At 47.5% G+C, this 17274-nt stretch overlaps 1 protein-coding gene across 5 annotated transcripts; it reads right to left on the reverse strand.

Annotated features, from left to right (window-relative positions):
* Nucleotides 1–430: 430 nt before the first annotated feature.
* Nucleotides 431–17007, reverse strand: RHOV (ras homolog family member V). Of its 5 annotated transcripts, none has more exons than XM_039538965.1 (6): nt 16889–17007; nt 16576–16654; nt 11170–11263; nt 9646–10474; nt 3685–3743; nt 431–3366 (listed from the first exon to the last, which is right to left on the reverse strand). In XM_039538965.1, exons 4-6 carry the CDS (start codon nt 9839–9841, stop codon nt 2926–2928), a joined length of 696 nt encoding a protein of 231 aa, XP_039394899.1. In that variant the 5' UTR covers nt 9842–10474; nt 11170–11263; nt 16576–16654; nt 16889–17007; the 3' UTR covers nt 431–2925. The 5 variants fall into 5 exon arrangements, with proteins under 5 accessions (XP_039394899.1, XP_039394900.1, XP_039394901.1 ...); XM_039538966.1 differs by lacking the exons at nt 16576–16654; nt 16889–17007 and adding exons at nt 13966–14112; nt 14610–14645; XM_039538967.1 differs by lacking the exons at nt 16576–16654; nt 16889–17007 and adding an exon at nt 14024–14112.
* Nucleotides 17008–17274: the final 267 nt, after the last annotated feature.

A 17274-nucleotide genomic window follows, 5' to 3' on the forward strand; every position in this document is an offset into this window, starting at 1 on the left:
TGGGATGCTTCCTGTTACTTTTGGTTTCCCTAAGAATACCAGCACCAAACCCTCTTCTCTCTTCCCAGGGAGTAACTACCCTTTCCCACCAGCAGCCCCTGTCTAGGGCCAGCTTCCTGGCTTTATAGGCCCCACCTATTCCTGCCCAGCTGAACCTTCTTGCAATAAATTCCCTGCTCCCTGGCTCTTCTGCCTCCAGGTGCAGCCTATGGAGTTAACAGGCCTACATGGCCACATTTACCCCCTTTCTGTGTGGTGTGGACACCCCCTCACAAGGGCATATAGCTCTATTCTGAGGGTGGCTATCCAGTAGAACAATCCCATTACCCACAGAAGGCCTCACGCTTCTTGCCACCAGTGAAATTATGAACACAGACTTCAGTCACTCTCAAATAAGACCATTTTATTTGAACAAACATTAGACACAGTGGACAAAAGCAGCTCTGAGTGCAGCTTCTTTCCTGGGACAAAGCAACCCCATTGTCCGTTCAGAGCTACTGAAGGGGAATGCCTGCTCTCTCCATAGCACTCACTCTGCACTGGGGAACCAGGGAAGCCCAACACTCCCAATGAGCTCCTGCAGGTGCTTTCACCCCTCCTCAGGCTCAGGGGGTGTTCTCCTTATCAGCCCTGTCTCAGGGTTTGTTCTTACATTATGGAAATGCACAAAGACCCAACCTGCAAACAGAATTAGTTACACAGAAGAGCTGTCCTACACAGCTAGGAAAGAAATGCAGTGATACATCTATGACTGAAAGTGATATTCAACTGACAGTGCCCTGCATAGTTGTATAATGGCAAAATAACTCTCTTCAGTTCTAATTACTGGTCTGCGTTCTCCACAGTTTGGCCCTGCATGACTGGATCCAGCTGAACTCAGTGACATTTCAGAAGGGCCACACCCAGTTTGCACAAAAAGGAACAATTGCAGCCATGAACAACTTTAATACAGGGATGCAGCTAGTGGAGACTACAAGTCTCTACATGCAATGCTCCATCTTGATCCAAGTGACCTGGCTGCACTGCATGCTTGGGCTTCTACTCTTAGTGGACTGCACCTCTGTGTTAAAGATGAAGGTGGCTGTCATCTGAGTGACATTTGGACAATGGGTCACATTCTGGCCACCCGTGTGAAATGCTATGGTTTTTATAGTCAGACTAGGCAAGGGGTGTGTGTCCGTGTGTAAAAACAACCCCCAAATATATCCCCTGGCCTGACATTATTTCAGAGAGAATGTCCAAAAGGATGATTGACTGCCAGGTAGTCAAACCCCCTGACTCTCCAGAGCATTGCATGAAAGGCCTGTGATGTTCTCTACCCTGTAAACTACTCTGTAAACTACTCTGAAATGTCTCTGTGGAAATTTTTTTAGAAATGGAGATAAGCTCAGTAAATAGGGGTGAGTAATCACACTGGGAAACTGACTCTGGTGTCAGGGTCATAGGGAACAGACTCATAGACAAAGTGGGCTGCTTCGCTGGGCGGGCATGGAGCAGACGGAGTGCGTGTCTTCCTATGGCAGGATCTTTAAGGGTTTCCTTTGCTTCAGACCTCAGTGGATCAAGCTGTAACTCCTGAGAACAGAAAGGAGAGCCCTGGGCCCTCAATTCTCAGTTTGCATACTCAAGGTTTGAACAATACAAGGGGAACTCAATTCTCTCCTGTTCTGCCGTACAGCACCAAAACTGATAGTTTTATCTGAACAAGAGGAACTGTCCATCCCGTCCCCCGACTACTTTCTCCTGAATTTTGAAACCGAGGGACAAAAACATTTTAGAAAGCGAGCTCACTTGAGTTTTCATCGTGAGCCAAATCCTACAAGTATGATAGTGGAATAACTTTTCTTCCTTCCCCTTCCTTTCCCTTTCCCATCTTTCCTCTCTTCCCTTCCCTTTACCCTTTCCTTCCTTCCTCTCCTTCCCTTCTCTCCTTCCTTCTCGGCTTCACTTCACACCTCTCTCTTCCTTCCATTACATGCTTTTCCTTCTCTCCCTCAACACCACTGCACTTCCCTGTTGCATTATAAACCCCTCACTATCACAGCGTTGCCTTTGTGCCTGATGTCCAGAGGTGCTGAGGCCCAGCAGTCCCACTCCTTACCACCTCTGAACATCAGGCACAAAGGTGTCTCAAGGTGGGCACCCAAAAGGAGTGATCACTTCTGAGCATATGGCTGTAGCACAGTAACCCTCTGTACCATGGAGCCCTCTTTAGGGAATGTTTTGCTTCAAGGATGACTGCAGCTTGTAGTGTGATTTCCCTCCTACAGCCACTGGTCTCTTTCCAGGGTATGCCTCATGGGTAAGCCCTTTCCCACATGGTAAGGTATCTTTACAAACCCAAGAGCACAGCTCTATCACATCTTGATGACATTGTTCCCCTCTCCCCCACTTTAGTGATCAGAACTAGAGAGGAAGCATCTAAGTCTTACTTTTTTAAACTGACCAGCCCCTATCGACAACATGGTAGTCTCCTTTAAACACCCTCTCCCTCTTTTCAACCAAGACTTTAGAACAGCCAAAATAAAGCCAGCTCTCCAGAATCCATCTTAAGGTTTACCCCGGAGTTAGATTATGCTAGGACAGCATTTTGGAAGTTTTAGTTGGGTTTCAGAAATGAAACTGGTCATACCGGGCATAGTGAACCTGCTTGTTCTTTAGGACCAAGTCTGGGTGTATTAAAGGCTCCCATTGAGCTGGGACACCACAGGCATGTCTACCAGATGCTTAAAGCTAGAGGACTATTTGGTAACCTGATGCAATCGAAGTCCATTTCATGTCTCCCAGGCCTGTGACCATAACCCAGCAAGTGCCAGGACTCCAAGCCTCACAGCACCCTCCTCGCTGAAGCCATAGGTGCAGTCACATGGCTCTCCAAGAAGGTGTGGGATCAGCACTGGCATGAGGTGATTTTCCAAACCAGCTTCAGACAAAGCAGAAGAACTTCTTCCAACGGCACTTGGAGAGGGTTTTGATCCCTTTGGCTGTCATCTTCTTTTCCTGCCGGGCTTTGTGCTCCACTGCACTGACAATGGCTGTGTCAAAGACTTCTTTCAGGTTCTTTTGGGTCAGTGCTGAGCACTCCATGTAAGTCTGTGCCCGGATTTTCTCCGCCAGGCCTTCAGCCTGAAGCTTGGGCACAGGCCTCCCATGGTAGCGGTCCAGGTTGATGAGGACATTGACATCATCCCGCAGGTCAGCCTGCGTCCCCACCAGGAGCACTGGCGCCTGGGGGTTGTGAGTCCGTATCTCAGGGATCCATTTCTCAGTAATGTTTTGGAAGGAGCTGGGGTTCACCACACTGAAGCAGACAAGGAAGACATCAGTGTCAGGGTAACAAAGTGATCGGAGGCAATCAAAGTCCTCCTGCAGGAGAAAAATGAGAGAGAAGATCATTGGACTGAACTCCAACAGTGTGATACTGGTGTGACTCCTTCACACGATGAATACGCTAGCAGCATCTCAGAGTCAGGGCACCATGTCCTCTTCATTCCACTTCCACGTCCCTGAAACTCAGCCCTCCAGAATGACAAGAGTCCTTGTCACATTCTGTTTCATTAGTGTCATTACTGTGTGTCCCTCTTTCCCAGCTGTACAATGCCCTCCCCACAAACCCTGCTAATAGCACCTGTTCCACAGACTAGTTAGAACCAAAACTCCTGGTTCTCTTTTGACTGGTCTCACCTGTCCAGCTGTGTCCCAGAGCTGGATCCGAACCGGGGCTCCATCTACCAGAACCTGCACTGCAACACAGAGAGAGAAAGGATGAGTACAGACTTGCTGCCTTTGAGGCAGACAGATGCGCACACACATGCACGTTCCTCTCTCCAACCCTGTTTTGTGTCCCTGGGGAGCTCTTTGAATTAATGCCCTGACTCAGTGTTAAAGTGACTCTCAGTTTTTTTGCATGTGTCCACCCTGTCTGGCTATCTACTCAGCTCTCACTAAAACACCCAAAGCCCTGCCCTAGTAAGCACTTCAGGAAACCTGCACCGGCTTTCCTGGGGACAGTCTCTTTGGTTGCTCCGACACCTTGAGGGAATCTTTCCAGGGCATTACTACACAAAGGCCTTTGGTTGGGCTGGCTTTTTAGTCAAAGAGTGCCCTAGCAATAATTTGACAATCTTCTCCCACATCCCCAAAAGATCAGTCAGGGATACATAGCATCTTGCACTTCAGGGACTGACTCCTAGTTTTTTGCACTTTGTGGCTACTTGGGGTATGTCTATAGTGCAATTAGACACCCATGGATGGCCGGTGCCAGCTGACTCAGAGCTTGGGCTGTGGGCCTGTTCAATTGTGGTGTAGACTTTCGGGCTCAGGCTTCAGTCTAAGCTCTTGGACTCTCCCACCCCACAGAGTCCTAGAGACTGGGCTCCAGCCCGAGCCTGAACGTCTACACTGCAATTAAACAGCCCCGCAGCCTGAATCCTGTGAGCCTGAGTTGGCTAGTGTAGACATATCCTCAGATCACCCTCCCTGGGACTGGCCTCCTCATCCAGGGCAGGGATTTGGCATTTCAAGAAAAACTTTCTCAGAGATGCTCTCTTAGTATTGCTCCAGCGGTGGAAAGCCAAGAACATAAAACACTATTTTAAAGCAAAGGTGCTTAAAGGAAAAAGAATGTGATTTAGTTCCTCAGGCCCTGAAAGGGTTTCCAATCTGCACTCTGAGGCCTTGCTGCCACTAGCAAACTCCAATGGGCTCGGGTGTTTTTACCTCTGTGTTGCCTACACTACAGTTGCCACCATTTCTACCACCAGCAGTGAATTATATATGCAATTTTTGCACCCACATTATTCCATAATTGCAGGAAGCCTTAACATGGTGTCTTCAGCCCCAGCTGTCTCAGAGTCAGGCCCTGTTTCCTGCCCACGGAAATTCAGAGCGAAGTTGTTAGACCTCTGAGCATTTCAGACTCCACAGAGAATGGCTGGAGGAAAGGGTAGGGGCTGTGAATTGCATTAAAGTCTTGACAGAATGTGAAAATAGCACTGGTCTGCTGAAGGGAGGGAGACATCCTGTGCTAAGGTGATAATGGTGAGCACTTTACACCAGCTAGAAGTATTTCTGATGTGTCATTGGCTCTGGTGGGATGGGGAGGGGAGGGGGTTTTGTTATTTTAAAGAAGCAAACTGAATCTTGTCTTATTCTTCAAGTTATTAGCTGGTGAGTGAAGTGGCAGAAACAACTGACCTCAGTGTCAATGGGGTCATAAAAGCCCTTGGGGTGAAGAATGATTCTGCTTACTGAAAGAGAGAGAGAGAGAGAGAGAGAGAGAGAGAGGATGAACTGAAATTTTAACAGTATTCAGTGTTGCTATTCAGTTTTCTAACTTAGCCTATGATAACAGACACCCACACACAAAGAAGGAGGGAGGGAGGCACACAGAGTGCACTGCCTCTCCTGCCAGCATATGTGAAAGCCATTGCTTCCTTGTGGCTGGAAAACAGTTGAGCCGTGTTGTTACCATATCTTAGCCCCAGGGGAGGAAGAGTAACCTGTTCCAGATCAAAAGAACTGCTGGGAATCTGAGCCCCGGTCTATGCTTAACATTTAGATCAACCTAGCTACATAGGTGCCGACTCCGTAGGTGGTCCGGGACTGGATCCAAATTAGATCCAGTTTAGATCCAAATCCAGTTCCAAACCTACACTTGCCCAAAGCCTGGGGGATCTGGGTTTCAATTTCAGGCCCATTATAAAGATGGGCCTAAACTGTGCAGTTTGGATCCAGAGAGGAACTTCCTTGAAGCTCAGGGGTGTTCTGAGGATGGATTCTGGTTCAAGCCAATCTGTACTCTTAAATGGGAAGGGCGGGAATTCCTCCACTTTTGCTATATCCTATAACCGGCTGGCTCTTCCAGGTAGGCAGAACAGGTGACTACTGAAGTTAACAGCAATATGGTGAAGGCCTGGTTTTCAAAGGTGATGAGCACCTGCCGTTCCCTTTGACTTCAATGAGAGCTGTGGATGTTCAGGCCACCAGTAACTGTTCAGCGTGGAACTGACTGTGGGCTGAGGACAGCCACGTCCAAATTGCAAAGGGCAGCAAGATCCCTTGAGCTAGTGCTGCCTCCTCCTTTCTGGATCATTCCCTAGCGATGGGCCCCTTCAGAAGATGCTGATACAGAAAAACAATAACACATAATCATTATGAATGATGGTAATCCCCTGTCCTTCTCCCCGACACTGAACATGGTAGTGTTGTGGGAGCAGAATGAGAACAGACTATTACCCGGATGGCTCCTCAGACCCTTTTCTAAAATTCCCCTGCACCCTGGAACAACAGAATGTTGTTTGGCTCTTTCCAGTAGCTCTCTGGGGAAAGCTAATGGAGCTCAGCAGTTCTCCCATACGTCTTCACAATGATGACTGAACTAGAACAAAAAAACAACTCAGGGCTGAGCACCCCGCAGCCTTGGAGGTATGTGAAACCCAGATCTGGATCCCAACTGAGCCCATCTTTAGTTTTGAGCTGACCTGCAAAGGAATCACAATTGGTCTGGTGTCCTTTTGTGTTTCTTTACAATGGATAAAGGAAACGTGAAATGTTTTTTAAAGGTTTTGTTTCTGCTTGTTTTCTATTATAGAAGTTAGAGTTCTTGAAGCTCAGCCATTGAGAGGGGAATGGATTTTTAGTCAGACTCCTTAAATTCTTCATTTTTTCTTAATAACTATTCACTGCCAATGCCAATGAGCATTTTGGACAGAGGACATCATACTTAAGAAGTCAACGTCCCTTCCCTCATCAGTTAAGGGTCTGGAGAGCTTACAGTACACATTTCTGGTATTTCTAAAGGTAAAAACAAGCAGAATTATTATTTGTTTTTTAACCCTTTCGGCCCATATTTAGCCATTATAAAGTAGCAAAAAAGGCACACGCCCAATTTAAAAAAAGAAATCTTTTGCAGGTTACCATTAAACATGTCTGAGCCCTATCTCCACTAAGGCTTGCACTACTGATGAAAAAGCAAGCAATATAGACAAGGGGGTAAGATTTTCCAAAGTGGCTATGGGTATGTCTACATGACGGAGACTATACTGGCATAGCCCCATAGTGTAGACACAGCCTACAATGGAAGAGGGTTTTACACTGGTGTAGGAACACCACCTCCCTAAACAATGGCAGCTTTATCCAAGGAAGCATTCTTCCGTCTACAGTGGGGTTGGCATAGCTACATCGGTCGGGGGTGTGGATTTTACACACCCTCACCAATGTAGCTATGTTGACCTACCTTTGAATGTACACCAGGCCAAAGTGACTTAGGGGCCCCAATATCAAAAGTGAACTAGTTACTCGGGAGTCTAAGCCTTATTCAGAGTCACTGGGAGTTAGGCTCCTTAATGCCATAGTCCCTTTTGAAAATGGGATTTAGGCACTTTTGAAAATGTTACCCAAGACCTATGAGAAAAGGAAGGAAATTTTCTTAGCCCCGTAACACAGACAGGCTGGGCTTGTAGCTGGAGAGCTGAATGTGTGAAGCTACAGCATTAGTAAAGTGACAGCTCAAAGTCCAGGAGAAGGCAAGAGTTAGTGGGGTGTTAACATATCACCAGAATGTTATTTACTCTCCTGTCCCTTAAGGAGCCATGAAGGGATAAGCAGAGCTATCTCCAGACAGCAAACACCCGTATCTTTTAATATGCAAAGCAAACCTTTAGCAGACAGTGTTTACTTATGTGCTCTTTAATTATGTTAATTATTCATTTTTTTTTCATTGGGGGATAAACCCCAGGTTCCAGTCTCCTTTCCCCAGAGCCAGGGCAAGAAATCAGAGGAGATTGATTTCCACACAGCTGTCTCTTGCCCTGTATCTCTGCCCTAACCGGCTACACAACCAGAGCAATAAAATTCAAAGCTTTACACAAAGATGGATGTCTCCCTCTCCCTGTATCTGTATCTGTCATCACAAAAGGGACAGAACCAGGCCATGAATTTCAAAGCGTTTCCACAGAGCTGTATTTCCCCCAGTATTTTAATCTTAAATAGGTACATAACCAGGGCAATAAAACCCTTAGGAACCCATACGGTGACCTCTCTCCCTGCATCCCAATCCTAACCAGTGACACACGCACAGCAAGAACACCAGTGAAGGTACATCTACACCGCTGGTGTACACAGTGGGGATACACAGAGGTCTTCCGGGGGTACATCAGCTCATCTAGACCTTTGCCTAGTTTTACAACAGGCTACATACATAAAAAGCACTAGTGAAGTCAGTACAAACTAACATTTCATACAGACAATGACTTGTTTATGCTGCTCTATATACACCATACACTGAAATGTAAGTACACTATTTATATTCCAGTTGATTTATAATTACATGATAAAATGAGAAAGTGAGCAATTTTTCAGTAATGTGCTGTGACATTTTTATGTCTGATTTTGTAAGCAAGTAGTTTTTAAGTGGGTGAAACTTGGGGTACACCAGACAAATCAGACTCCTGAAAGGGGTACAGTAGTCTGGAAAGGTTGAGAGCCGCTGATCTACACAGCAAGTCTCAGAGCTCAGGTCTACAGACTCAGGTTTGCAGGTTTCATGCTGCCATGCTAAAAACAGTTGTGTAGACATTTGGGCTGGAAAGATTCTGAATTCCACCCCCACTCTGTAGGCTTCAGAGCCCATGTTGCAACATCTACACAGCTGGGGCAGCTGATTTTAACACAATAATAAGCCTGAGTGTGTAGACTCCGGCACTGAGATTCTCTGCTGTGAGCTGTGTAGTCATACCCTGAGTGCCACACAGCTGTCCCTTTCCCTGGATCCCTATCCTGACCAGGGTTACAATCTTTGGGGCAGAGTCTTGTCTAATTATATGTCCATGAAGCTCTCAGATACTGCAGTGATGGGAGGCAGTATAAAACCTTTCCATAGAAAGATCAAGGAAGAAATCCTGACCCTATTGAAGTCAAGGGGAGTTTTGCCACTGATGTCAGAGAGTTCAGGATTTAACCCAGAGTTTAGCACAGTTATGGGTAATACGTAATATGTTCATCAATAATAACCCCCCTGAGAGTTCCATACAGCTCTCCCCCTCCCCCTTTTTCCTGAGGGGAGATGCAGGCAAGGCAATGAACCCCTAGCTAAGTCTCTTTGCAATGTTTCAGGCCTGAAGGAACAGACTCAAGCAGAAAAAAACTTCTTTTCTACAGTTTTGCACAGGCTCTAGCCAAGAACGAGAGTTGCCTCCCTCATTGTGTGTGAGAGGCAAAACCGGTTTCCCTTTACAGCTTCCTGTGCAAAGCTTACGCTCAAGCCTTGTCTACACATGGGGAGCTTTAAAAAAAAAAAGTCCAATTGGTTCAGCTCCTGCAATGGTTAACTGTGGGAACTGATGGCTGCTGCTGAGGTTTTAAGCACTATGTTGACTCCATTGGCTTCCAACAGGGATGGATAACATGGTGCTTAAAATGTTGATTGTAGCTGGTAGCCCCTCTATACTAGGACTCCCACCATTGCTACCACTGGAGCGGTGGAATTGCACGCTTTGGAAAGATGTGTCTGAAAAATCCTAGTGTTGACAAAGACATTGTAAAAAAAGGAAGAACGTCAACCCCAGAAGTCAACCCCAGAAGGCAGTAGCAAGCTGCTGTCAGGCAGGATTCCCCAATAGGCACTTAACTTCCATTCCTCCTTACCTGAGAAGGTGTCCAGGGCAGTGGGCTGGTACTCATCAGGGTATCCATTTGTTGTGTAGCTAATGATCAGGCTGGTCTTGCCCACAGCCCCATCACCTACCAGGACACATTTGATGCCCAGCTGTGGGCCACTGCCCCTCGGGGTGCTGTTTCTTCGCAGGGCAGGTGAATAATCCAGCAGCTCCTGGGGGGGCATGTCTTGAACAGGAAAAAGGGGAGCAGCTCTGCTCCCCCTTCTAAAAAAAGTCTGGTGGATGGGGGCGGGGGAAGCTGCAAATCTCTGTTTAAAACAAAACCAGCAAAAAACTAAAAAAAGCCCTCAGCAGCAGCCCCAGGAAAGTGTCAGTGGGTAAAGCAAGGCAGAAAATGAGTGTGGCTCAGCCACTATAGCCCACACACGGTGGCAGCTCCTTTGCCGCTGGAACTACATCCCTTGGAGTGTCTTGGAGCTGGCAGGGCAGCAGCTGCAGTGAGCTCTGTGCACTGGGCTGTGGGTCCCACCTTCTCTCGGTCTCGCCAAGCTACTATTGCTTAACTTAGTTCTACACCTGTAGTGGTTTAAAAAAAGCCTGCTTTGCATAGTCCAACCTCCTGCCTTTGTAACCTGACTCTGCTTCATGGGCGTCAGCAAACTCAATCCACCAGCCTCCTTGCTTGCCCTCGACATTTTCTTCTCTCTTGCTTACAGTTTCAGTGACTTTAGTGTTGGTGAAAGGTGGTGGCTTGACAGCCCTGCAGGGTGAAGTCCTCTATGCTCAGAACAGGTACAGCAGAAGCAGTGGCAATGCAAGTTTTCCACATTGCCTTCCCAAAGTGCCTTTACCCTGTTCTGAAGGGGAATGAGAGGGGATTTCAGTCTCCAGCCTCAGAATCTTTCCTTCTGCTCAAGCAAGGATGCCTATTAGTACAAAATGCAGTGGGGCTTTGTGATGTGGACACCTGTTCATTAGGAAATGAATGGAGACCAACAAACGCATATTAGGGCTTGTCTACACGTTCAGAGCTGCAGAGGTGCAGCTGCACCACTGTAGCACGTTAGTGAAGACACTCCTAGGCTGACGAGAGAGCTTCTCCCGTTGGTTTAGTTAATCCACCTCCATTAGGGAGGAGTGAGAAACTCTCCCATCACCACTGTGCTGTCTACACAAGGGGTTAGGTCGGTATAAGTGCGTCATCCCCCTGAGTGACATACTTCTATCGATGTAAGTTTATAGTGTAGACCTGGCCTCACAAAGGCCACCGAAGAGCCATCAGATGGCACTGACTTTCAAACACTACCAATCTGACCTGGATTCCAGCCAGTATCCTCCAGGGGAAAGGCTCTGTGGTGCATTATCAATTCCCTAATGATGATTATTATTATTGGTGCTTATTATTTATTATGTGCATTACTGCAGCTCCTAGGAGCCCCAGTCGTGGACCAGGATCCCATTGAGCTAGGTACTGCACAAACACAGAATAAAAAAAGGTCCCTGCTTATCCCTCCAAACTATCTTTTCTTCAAAAGAAACAGTGATAACGTACCTCTAAGCCCAATGCCAGTGGCCCCAGCAGGGAGAGTCTGTGATTGTTGAAAAAGATTCCCATAGAGGTACAGGAGCTGCAACCTTGGACAATACTGCATGGCAACATAGAAAACAAATGAAAGTCAGAGAGCCTGCCACCAGGGGCGGCTTCAGGCCCCAGCATGCCAAGCGCGTGCTTGGGGCAGCAAGCCGCAGGGGGCGCTCTGCCGGTCGCCGTGAGGGCAGCAGGCAGGCTGCCTTCAGCGGCTTGCCTGCGGAGGGTCCGCTGGTCCCGCGGGTTCGGCGGACCTCCCGCAGGCGTGCCTGCAGAGCCTGAGGGAGGTTCGCCGAAGCCCTGGGACCAGGGCCAGTGCAAGGATGTTTCGCGCCCTAGGCGAAACTTCCACCTAGTGCCCCCCCGCACCCCTGCCCTGAGCGTTCCCCCCAACAGCAGCTCCCCCCCTCCGCCCTGAGGCGCCCCCCCTTGTGGCAGCTCCACCCTGAGGCACCCCCCCGCCCCAGCTCACCCCTGCTCCACGCACGAGCACCCCAAGTATGCTGTCGCTGCTTCACTTCTCCCACCTCCCAGGCTTGCAACGCCTAAGCTGATTGGAGCCACAAGCCTGGGAGGCGGGAGAAGTGAAGCAGCTCACCCCTGCCCCCGGCATGCTCGGGGAGGAGGCGGGGCAGGGGTGAGCTGGGGCAGGGAGCTCCCCTCCATGCCGCCCCCTCCTTACTTGGTGCAGGCGGCCCTCCCTGTGCTCCCCTGCCCCAGCTCCCTCCGCCTAAATGCCGGTGGTGACTGGGGTGACCGAAGATCCGGCCGCCATGGTCGCTGCCGAAGAAAATGGTGCCCCCCAAATCCCAGTGCCCTAGGTGACCGCCTAGGTTGCCTAAATGGTTGCACCAGCCCTGCGCGGGACCAGCGGACCCTCCGCAGGCAAGCCATCGAAGGCATCCTGCCTGCCGTGCTTGGGGCGGCAAAATGCCTAGAGCCGCCCCTGCCTGCCACATGTCTTACTGGGTAACTTTATATGCTTAGAACCAACCGAGCCCAGCTTGTTTAACACAAGTGAAACTGTTGCTACGTTCTGGCAAAAGCAGTGAAACATTTTTATAGCTCTATGGACATGGGGCTTTCCAATCTGGTCTCCCATTTTTGCATTTTTTTATTCCTTTCCAGTGGTGCTCGCAATGTGCTAAGCACTTTATAAATAGAGCAGAGATTGTGTCTTCTTCTCTGAAGAGCCCCCAATCTAAAAAAAGACAACTAAACAGAGAGAGGGGAGGAGACTCAGCGGCAAAATTGCTGGTATCTTAACAGCACTGGCCCTCTCGCTGTTACACCACCAGTGGAGAGGAACCAGTTATAGGGATGGTGAGAAATTTTGAGGGGAAAAGGCCAGTGCAGACAAAGATTGCACCATCAGCCTTGGATATGGGGTTAAGTCCTGATGTGGGAGTTGAACCAACAGCCTGCTAGGTTAGAAGTCCAAGTGCTACCAGATAAGACCTGGCCTACATCTACAACTTAAATCAACCAAGTGACATCATTCTCATCTACAAAAAATGTCACCCCGGGCCTATGCAATGTAGTTAGGTTGACCTAACTCCCACCATATACGCAGTTAGGTGAACAGAAGAATTCTTCTGTCAACTTAACTACCACTGCTTGAAGGGATGGATTTACTACAGCGATGGAAAAATCCATAGGCATTTCCAGGTTTGGAAAGTACCCAAAAGCCTTTGCTCCCAGGAACAACATTGGGCAGTATGGCCATCTCTAACCTCACATTTTTCTTAAAATCTCCCACCATTGCATTCTCACCAGAACAGCTCTGTTCATTGCAATGGTAGCTAGTATAGTTAAGTTGCTGCCAGGGTTTTAACCACTGTGTCGTCTAGACCTGCTCTGAGCCAGGTTAGATGATATGATGATTAAAATGGCAGTGGTTGGTCTACATTATAGTCCCTGTATTTGTTCTGCTGAGGGGAGATTTTAAGAGAAGGTTCGTCCAAACACAGGCTATGGGTCAGCTACTTCAGGAGCCCCAGAATGCAATGGTACAGTCAATACTCTAAGGTGTGCTCTGTGTGGCTCCTCCTAATGCTGCTTTGAGAAACAGTACTGCTGTAAAAAAAACAGGAGTACTTGTGGCACCTTAAAGACTAACAAATTTATTTTAGCATGAGCTTTCGTGAGCTAAAGCTCACTTCTTCTTCACTACTGCTGTGTACATGCACCAAGACATAGCAAGGAGAGGCAATGCAACAAATTGTTTCATGTGCTCAAAGTCCCTGCAGTGGTTTCTTAGCACACATTTGAAATATGAGATAACACTACGGGAGCTGTTCAGCTCTGAAAGATTTGGTGCGGCTTCCCAGAAAGAGGAAGAAGTTGAATGCAAATCAGAGGGAGTGTGAATTTCTCAGGGTTAGCAAAAGTGACAACAGCAGCAGATGGAGGAGATGAAAAGGACCTGTTAGACTTTGTTTCCCATTTGTTGTTTACCCATGAGTGGGTCTCCTATAGGAAGATGAATTGTCTCACTGGGAGTATAGAAAATCCCCTCTCCTAAAATCTTATATTTCTCAAAAAGAACAGGAGTACTTGTGGCACCTTAGAGACTAACAAATTTATTTCAGCATGAGCTTTTTTGTTAGTCTCTAAGGTGCCACAAGTACTCCTGTTCTTTTTGCGGATACAGACTAACACGGCTGCTACTCTGAAACCTGTCTTATATTTCTGTGTGTGTCGGCACTTCCCTTCTTTGTAGACAGATTTCTGACAACAGTTGACTGAGGACACACTCACCTCCATGGGGTGAGATGCCCTGATTCTCCTGTTTAAATTATTTTTAAACTACCTTTACCAAGCAAATAATTTGTGGGAAAGAAACAGGGCAGCTCCCACAGGTTTCTTCCTCATGTCTCATCTGGTTCCGAACATACAGGTACAGCTCTGCAATGGAGAGAGGATTCATACAATAGTACTAACTTGCCATTAATTAAGAGTTTGTTTTGGTAATAAAAGTACATCCCAGTTCACAAGAGATACTGGATTGATAGCCATGGAGATTTATGTGCTCTTTCAAAACAACAGGTATGCCATGGCAGCTGCAGTGCAAGCGGTCTCTTTAACATGCTTCATTCCTAGCCTGCAAAAATAATCTCTTTGGGGGTGGGGGTGGGGAGTAACTTGGTCACAAGGGCTATTCTTGGCCTCTCTCCTAAGAATGCTTATTAGTACCAACTGCAATGTGTGTGGGTTTTTTGTGTGACGTGGACACCTGTCCATTAGGAACTGAACTGAGATGACCAAACACATTTCAGATAGACTACATATAGTAACAGCATCAGTCATTACTAGCTTGGGCTGGTCTACTAAGTGCAGTTTCAGATTAACATAAAATTGTTGCATTAAAGAAAGTACAGGTTTACAATGAAATTTCGACTTACACATTTGAGTAGTGAATAGTTCTGAAGGGTGCCAAGTAAACTGATACATAGAGGCATATAATCCTATTATTAACAAAAACATATTATTAATTAGGAGAAAAACACTGGTTTTAGCCTCAGATTCTAATTATTGTAGCCAGCTTTACAGGGGGAGCTGTCCATCTAAAGACAAAGTCTAAGTCTAAGGACAAAGGGGCATCTTTACAATATTTGGAATCTGTTATGACAAGGTCCTATATACTATGAAACCATTAGGGTAGTCTATATGGCAGCTGAAAGCGTGCTTCCCAGCCCGGTAGACAACTGCACTAGCTCTGCTCCAGTTAGCAGGCTGAAAATAGCAGTGTAGCCACTCAAGGAGTCAGGTGGGCTTGTACTCATGCAGCTAGCCTATGCTGCCACCCATGGTGCAACAGTCACACTGCAATTTTTAACACTGTCTCGACCAGAGTTAATCAGGGGGTTGCCAACTGTCTGATTGCACAAACCCAAACACCCTTGCCCCACCCCCTTCCGCAAGGCTACCCCCCTGCCCTGCCCTTTCTCTGAGGCCCTGCCCCCACTCAATCCATTCCCCTCCCTCCCTTGCTTGCTTTCCCCCACCCTCATTCACTTTCACTGGGCTGGGGCCTGGGGTGGGGGTACAGGCTCAGGGCTGGGGGGTGAGTCCAAGAGGTCCAGAGTGTGGTAAGGGGCTCTGGGCTAAGCCTGGGGTAGGGGATTGGGGTACAGGAGGTGGTACGGGTTCTGGGCTGAAGCTGAGGGGTTTGGAGTGCAGGAGGGGGCTCCAGGCTGGGGCAGGGGGTTGGAGTGTGGGAGGGGGTGCGGGTTCTGGGAGGGAGTTTGGGTGCAGGAGGGGACTCAGGGAGGGGGCAGGGTCTTGGGGTGTAGAAGGGAGTGAGGGGTGCAAGCTCCGCTGGGTGGTGCTTACCTCAGGTGGCTCCCAGAAGAGACCAGCATATCTGGCTCCTAGGCTCAGGGGAGGCCAGGCAGCTGGCCAATAGGAGCTGCGCAGTTGGCGCTTGGGGCAGGGGCAGCACGCAGAAACCCCTTTGCCGCCCCTGCGCCTAGAAGCCAGAGGAACATGCTGGTCACTTCTGGGAGCTGCGTGGAGCCAGGGCAGGAAGGGAGTTTGCCTTATCCCTGCTGCACCACTGGGCTTTTAGTGGCCTATTAAAATCTCCCAGATTGTTTTCAGTAGCCTCCAGGAGATTGAGACTGATTGTGAGAGACTCCTGGCCAATCTGGGAGGGTTGGCAACCCTAGCTAATGCATGTCTATCTGTCCAGGCTGGCAGACATGTTCTCAGTCCCAGCTGCAATGACATGTAGACATACTTACAAAATACTCCTGTTCACTCTCACATTTTAGCTTTTTGTAAATTGATTGAACTATCCAAACTGCACTATAAAGAGCCCACGTATAGCTATGAAGATGGAGCCTAGATTTAAAAATACCTGGGTTTCTTCCTTCTGGAGTGAGAGAAATTCATAAAAACCATTGGCAGCAAGCGTTACCAGCTACTGAGTACACTTTATGTTGACTTTTGTCTAGTCACATTCAGTCAAGCTAGTTGCAACTGCAAGTACACAAGGGTGCACTGTGGTCACATATCTGCAACTCTCTGAGGAAGTACAAAGTTGCAACTACAGGTGATAGATTCTGGTACAGTGAAAACAAGGAACATAAAAACGATGAAAGCAAAGAGGATGCTATAAGACACCAGGGCAGAACAGCTGGAGATGCAGGCTAGGAGAGATGCAGAGGTAGTGAGACAGATCTGTCAGGGTAAATGAGACGTGGTGAAACTGAGACCTGCTAGAGGAGCTGAGACACACACACATCTTCCTCACCAGTCACCTTCATAATAATTATTTTAACGAGAGAGACAACTAATGCTGATTCATCATGCATCATGTCAGGCACCTCATTGCACATCTCCCTGAACTCTAGAAAGACGTCTTACCATTTCCATAGACAAAATGTGAAGAGGAGATCCTGGGTTTGATCCTCCATTGCCATGTGCCTTGTACAGTCATTTACATCTGCAAGTAGTGATTGCAAAGTGGGTGTAAAATGCAACCATTCTTTTTTGCCAGCATTTTATACCCACTTTGCAGAGGCATGAACAGTTATATAAGGTGCAAATCAAGGCATCAGATCCTCTTTGTAGACAAACTGTATACCACAAGTGGATTTAAATTGAGGTCCCCAAATTTTGTGACAGCTAGGGCCCCATTGGCAACCTACAAAGAGCCAGAAAGCCACAAATAAATTACCTGGTTCTCTATATTCTTAAATTAAGAAGGAAGACAAATCTAATATTTGCTTGTACTTATGTTTTCCTTGATCAATTAATAGGAATTGCTTATTTTTTGAGATCACTAGCAATAAAAACATTTTAAGCCCCTGTGTATCACATTTAGTACTTGGACTAATGGGGATGTCTGATTTTTAAAGGACTTTCACAGAACACATTTATGGAGCATACAGAGAAAGTACTAGCACATAGTTCTCCCAGTCTCAGGATCAATGACCCTCTCTATTCTTTCCTGGAATTAAAAGTGATGACATAGAAGAATGCACAGATGTTGCTTGGCTGCGCTATGCACTGTCAGCCTAGCATCATACAGAGGCAATGAATGAATAAATAAAATTAAAATCC

Source organism: Mauremys reevesii, linkage group 4 (genome assembly GCF_016161935.1).
Source record: "Mauremys reevesii isolate NIE-2019 linkage group 4, ASM1616193v1, whole genome shotgun sequence".
In the NCBI taxonomy this organism is placed as follows: Eukaryota; Metazoa; Chordata; order Testudines; family Geoemydidae; genus Mauremys; species Mauremys reevesii.

Excerpts from the sequence above, each read along its gene's own strand:
- RHOV (XM_039538965.1), bottom strand. The coding sequence starts at position 9,841 with ATGCCCCCCCAGGAGCTGCTGGATTATTCACCTGCCCTGCGAAGAAAC. Across the intron at positions 3,744-9,645 it reads TGCCCTGGACACCTTCTCAG|TGCAGGTTCTGGTAGATGGA; the intron begins GTAAGGAGGAAT and ends TCTGTGTTGCAG. Across the intron at positions 3,367-3,684 it reads TCTGGGACACAGCTGGACAG|GAGGACTTTGATTGCCTCCG; the intron begins GTGAGACCAGTC and ends TTTCTCCTGCAG.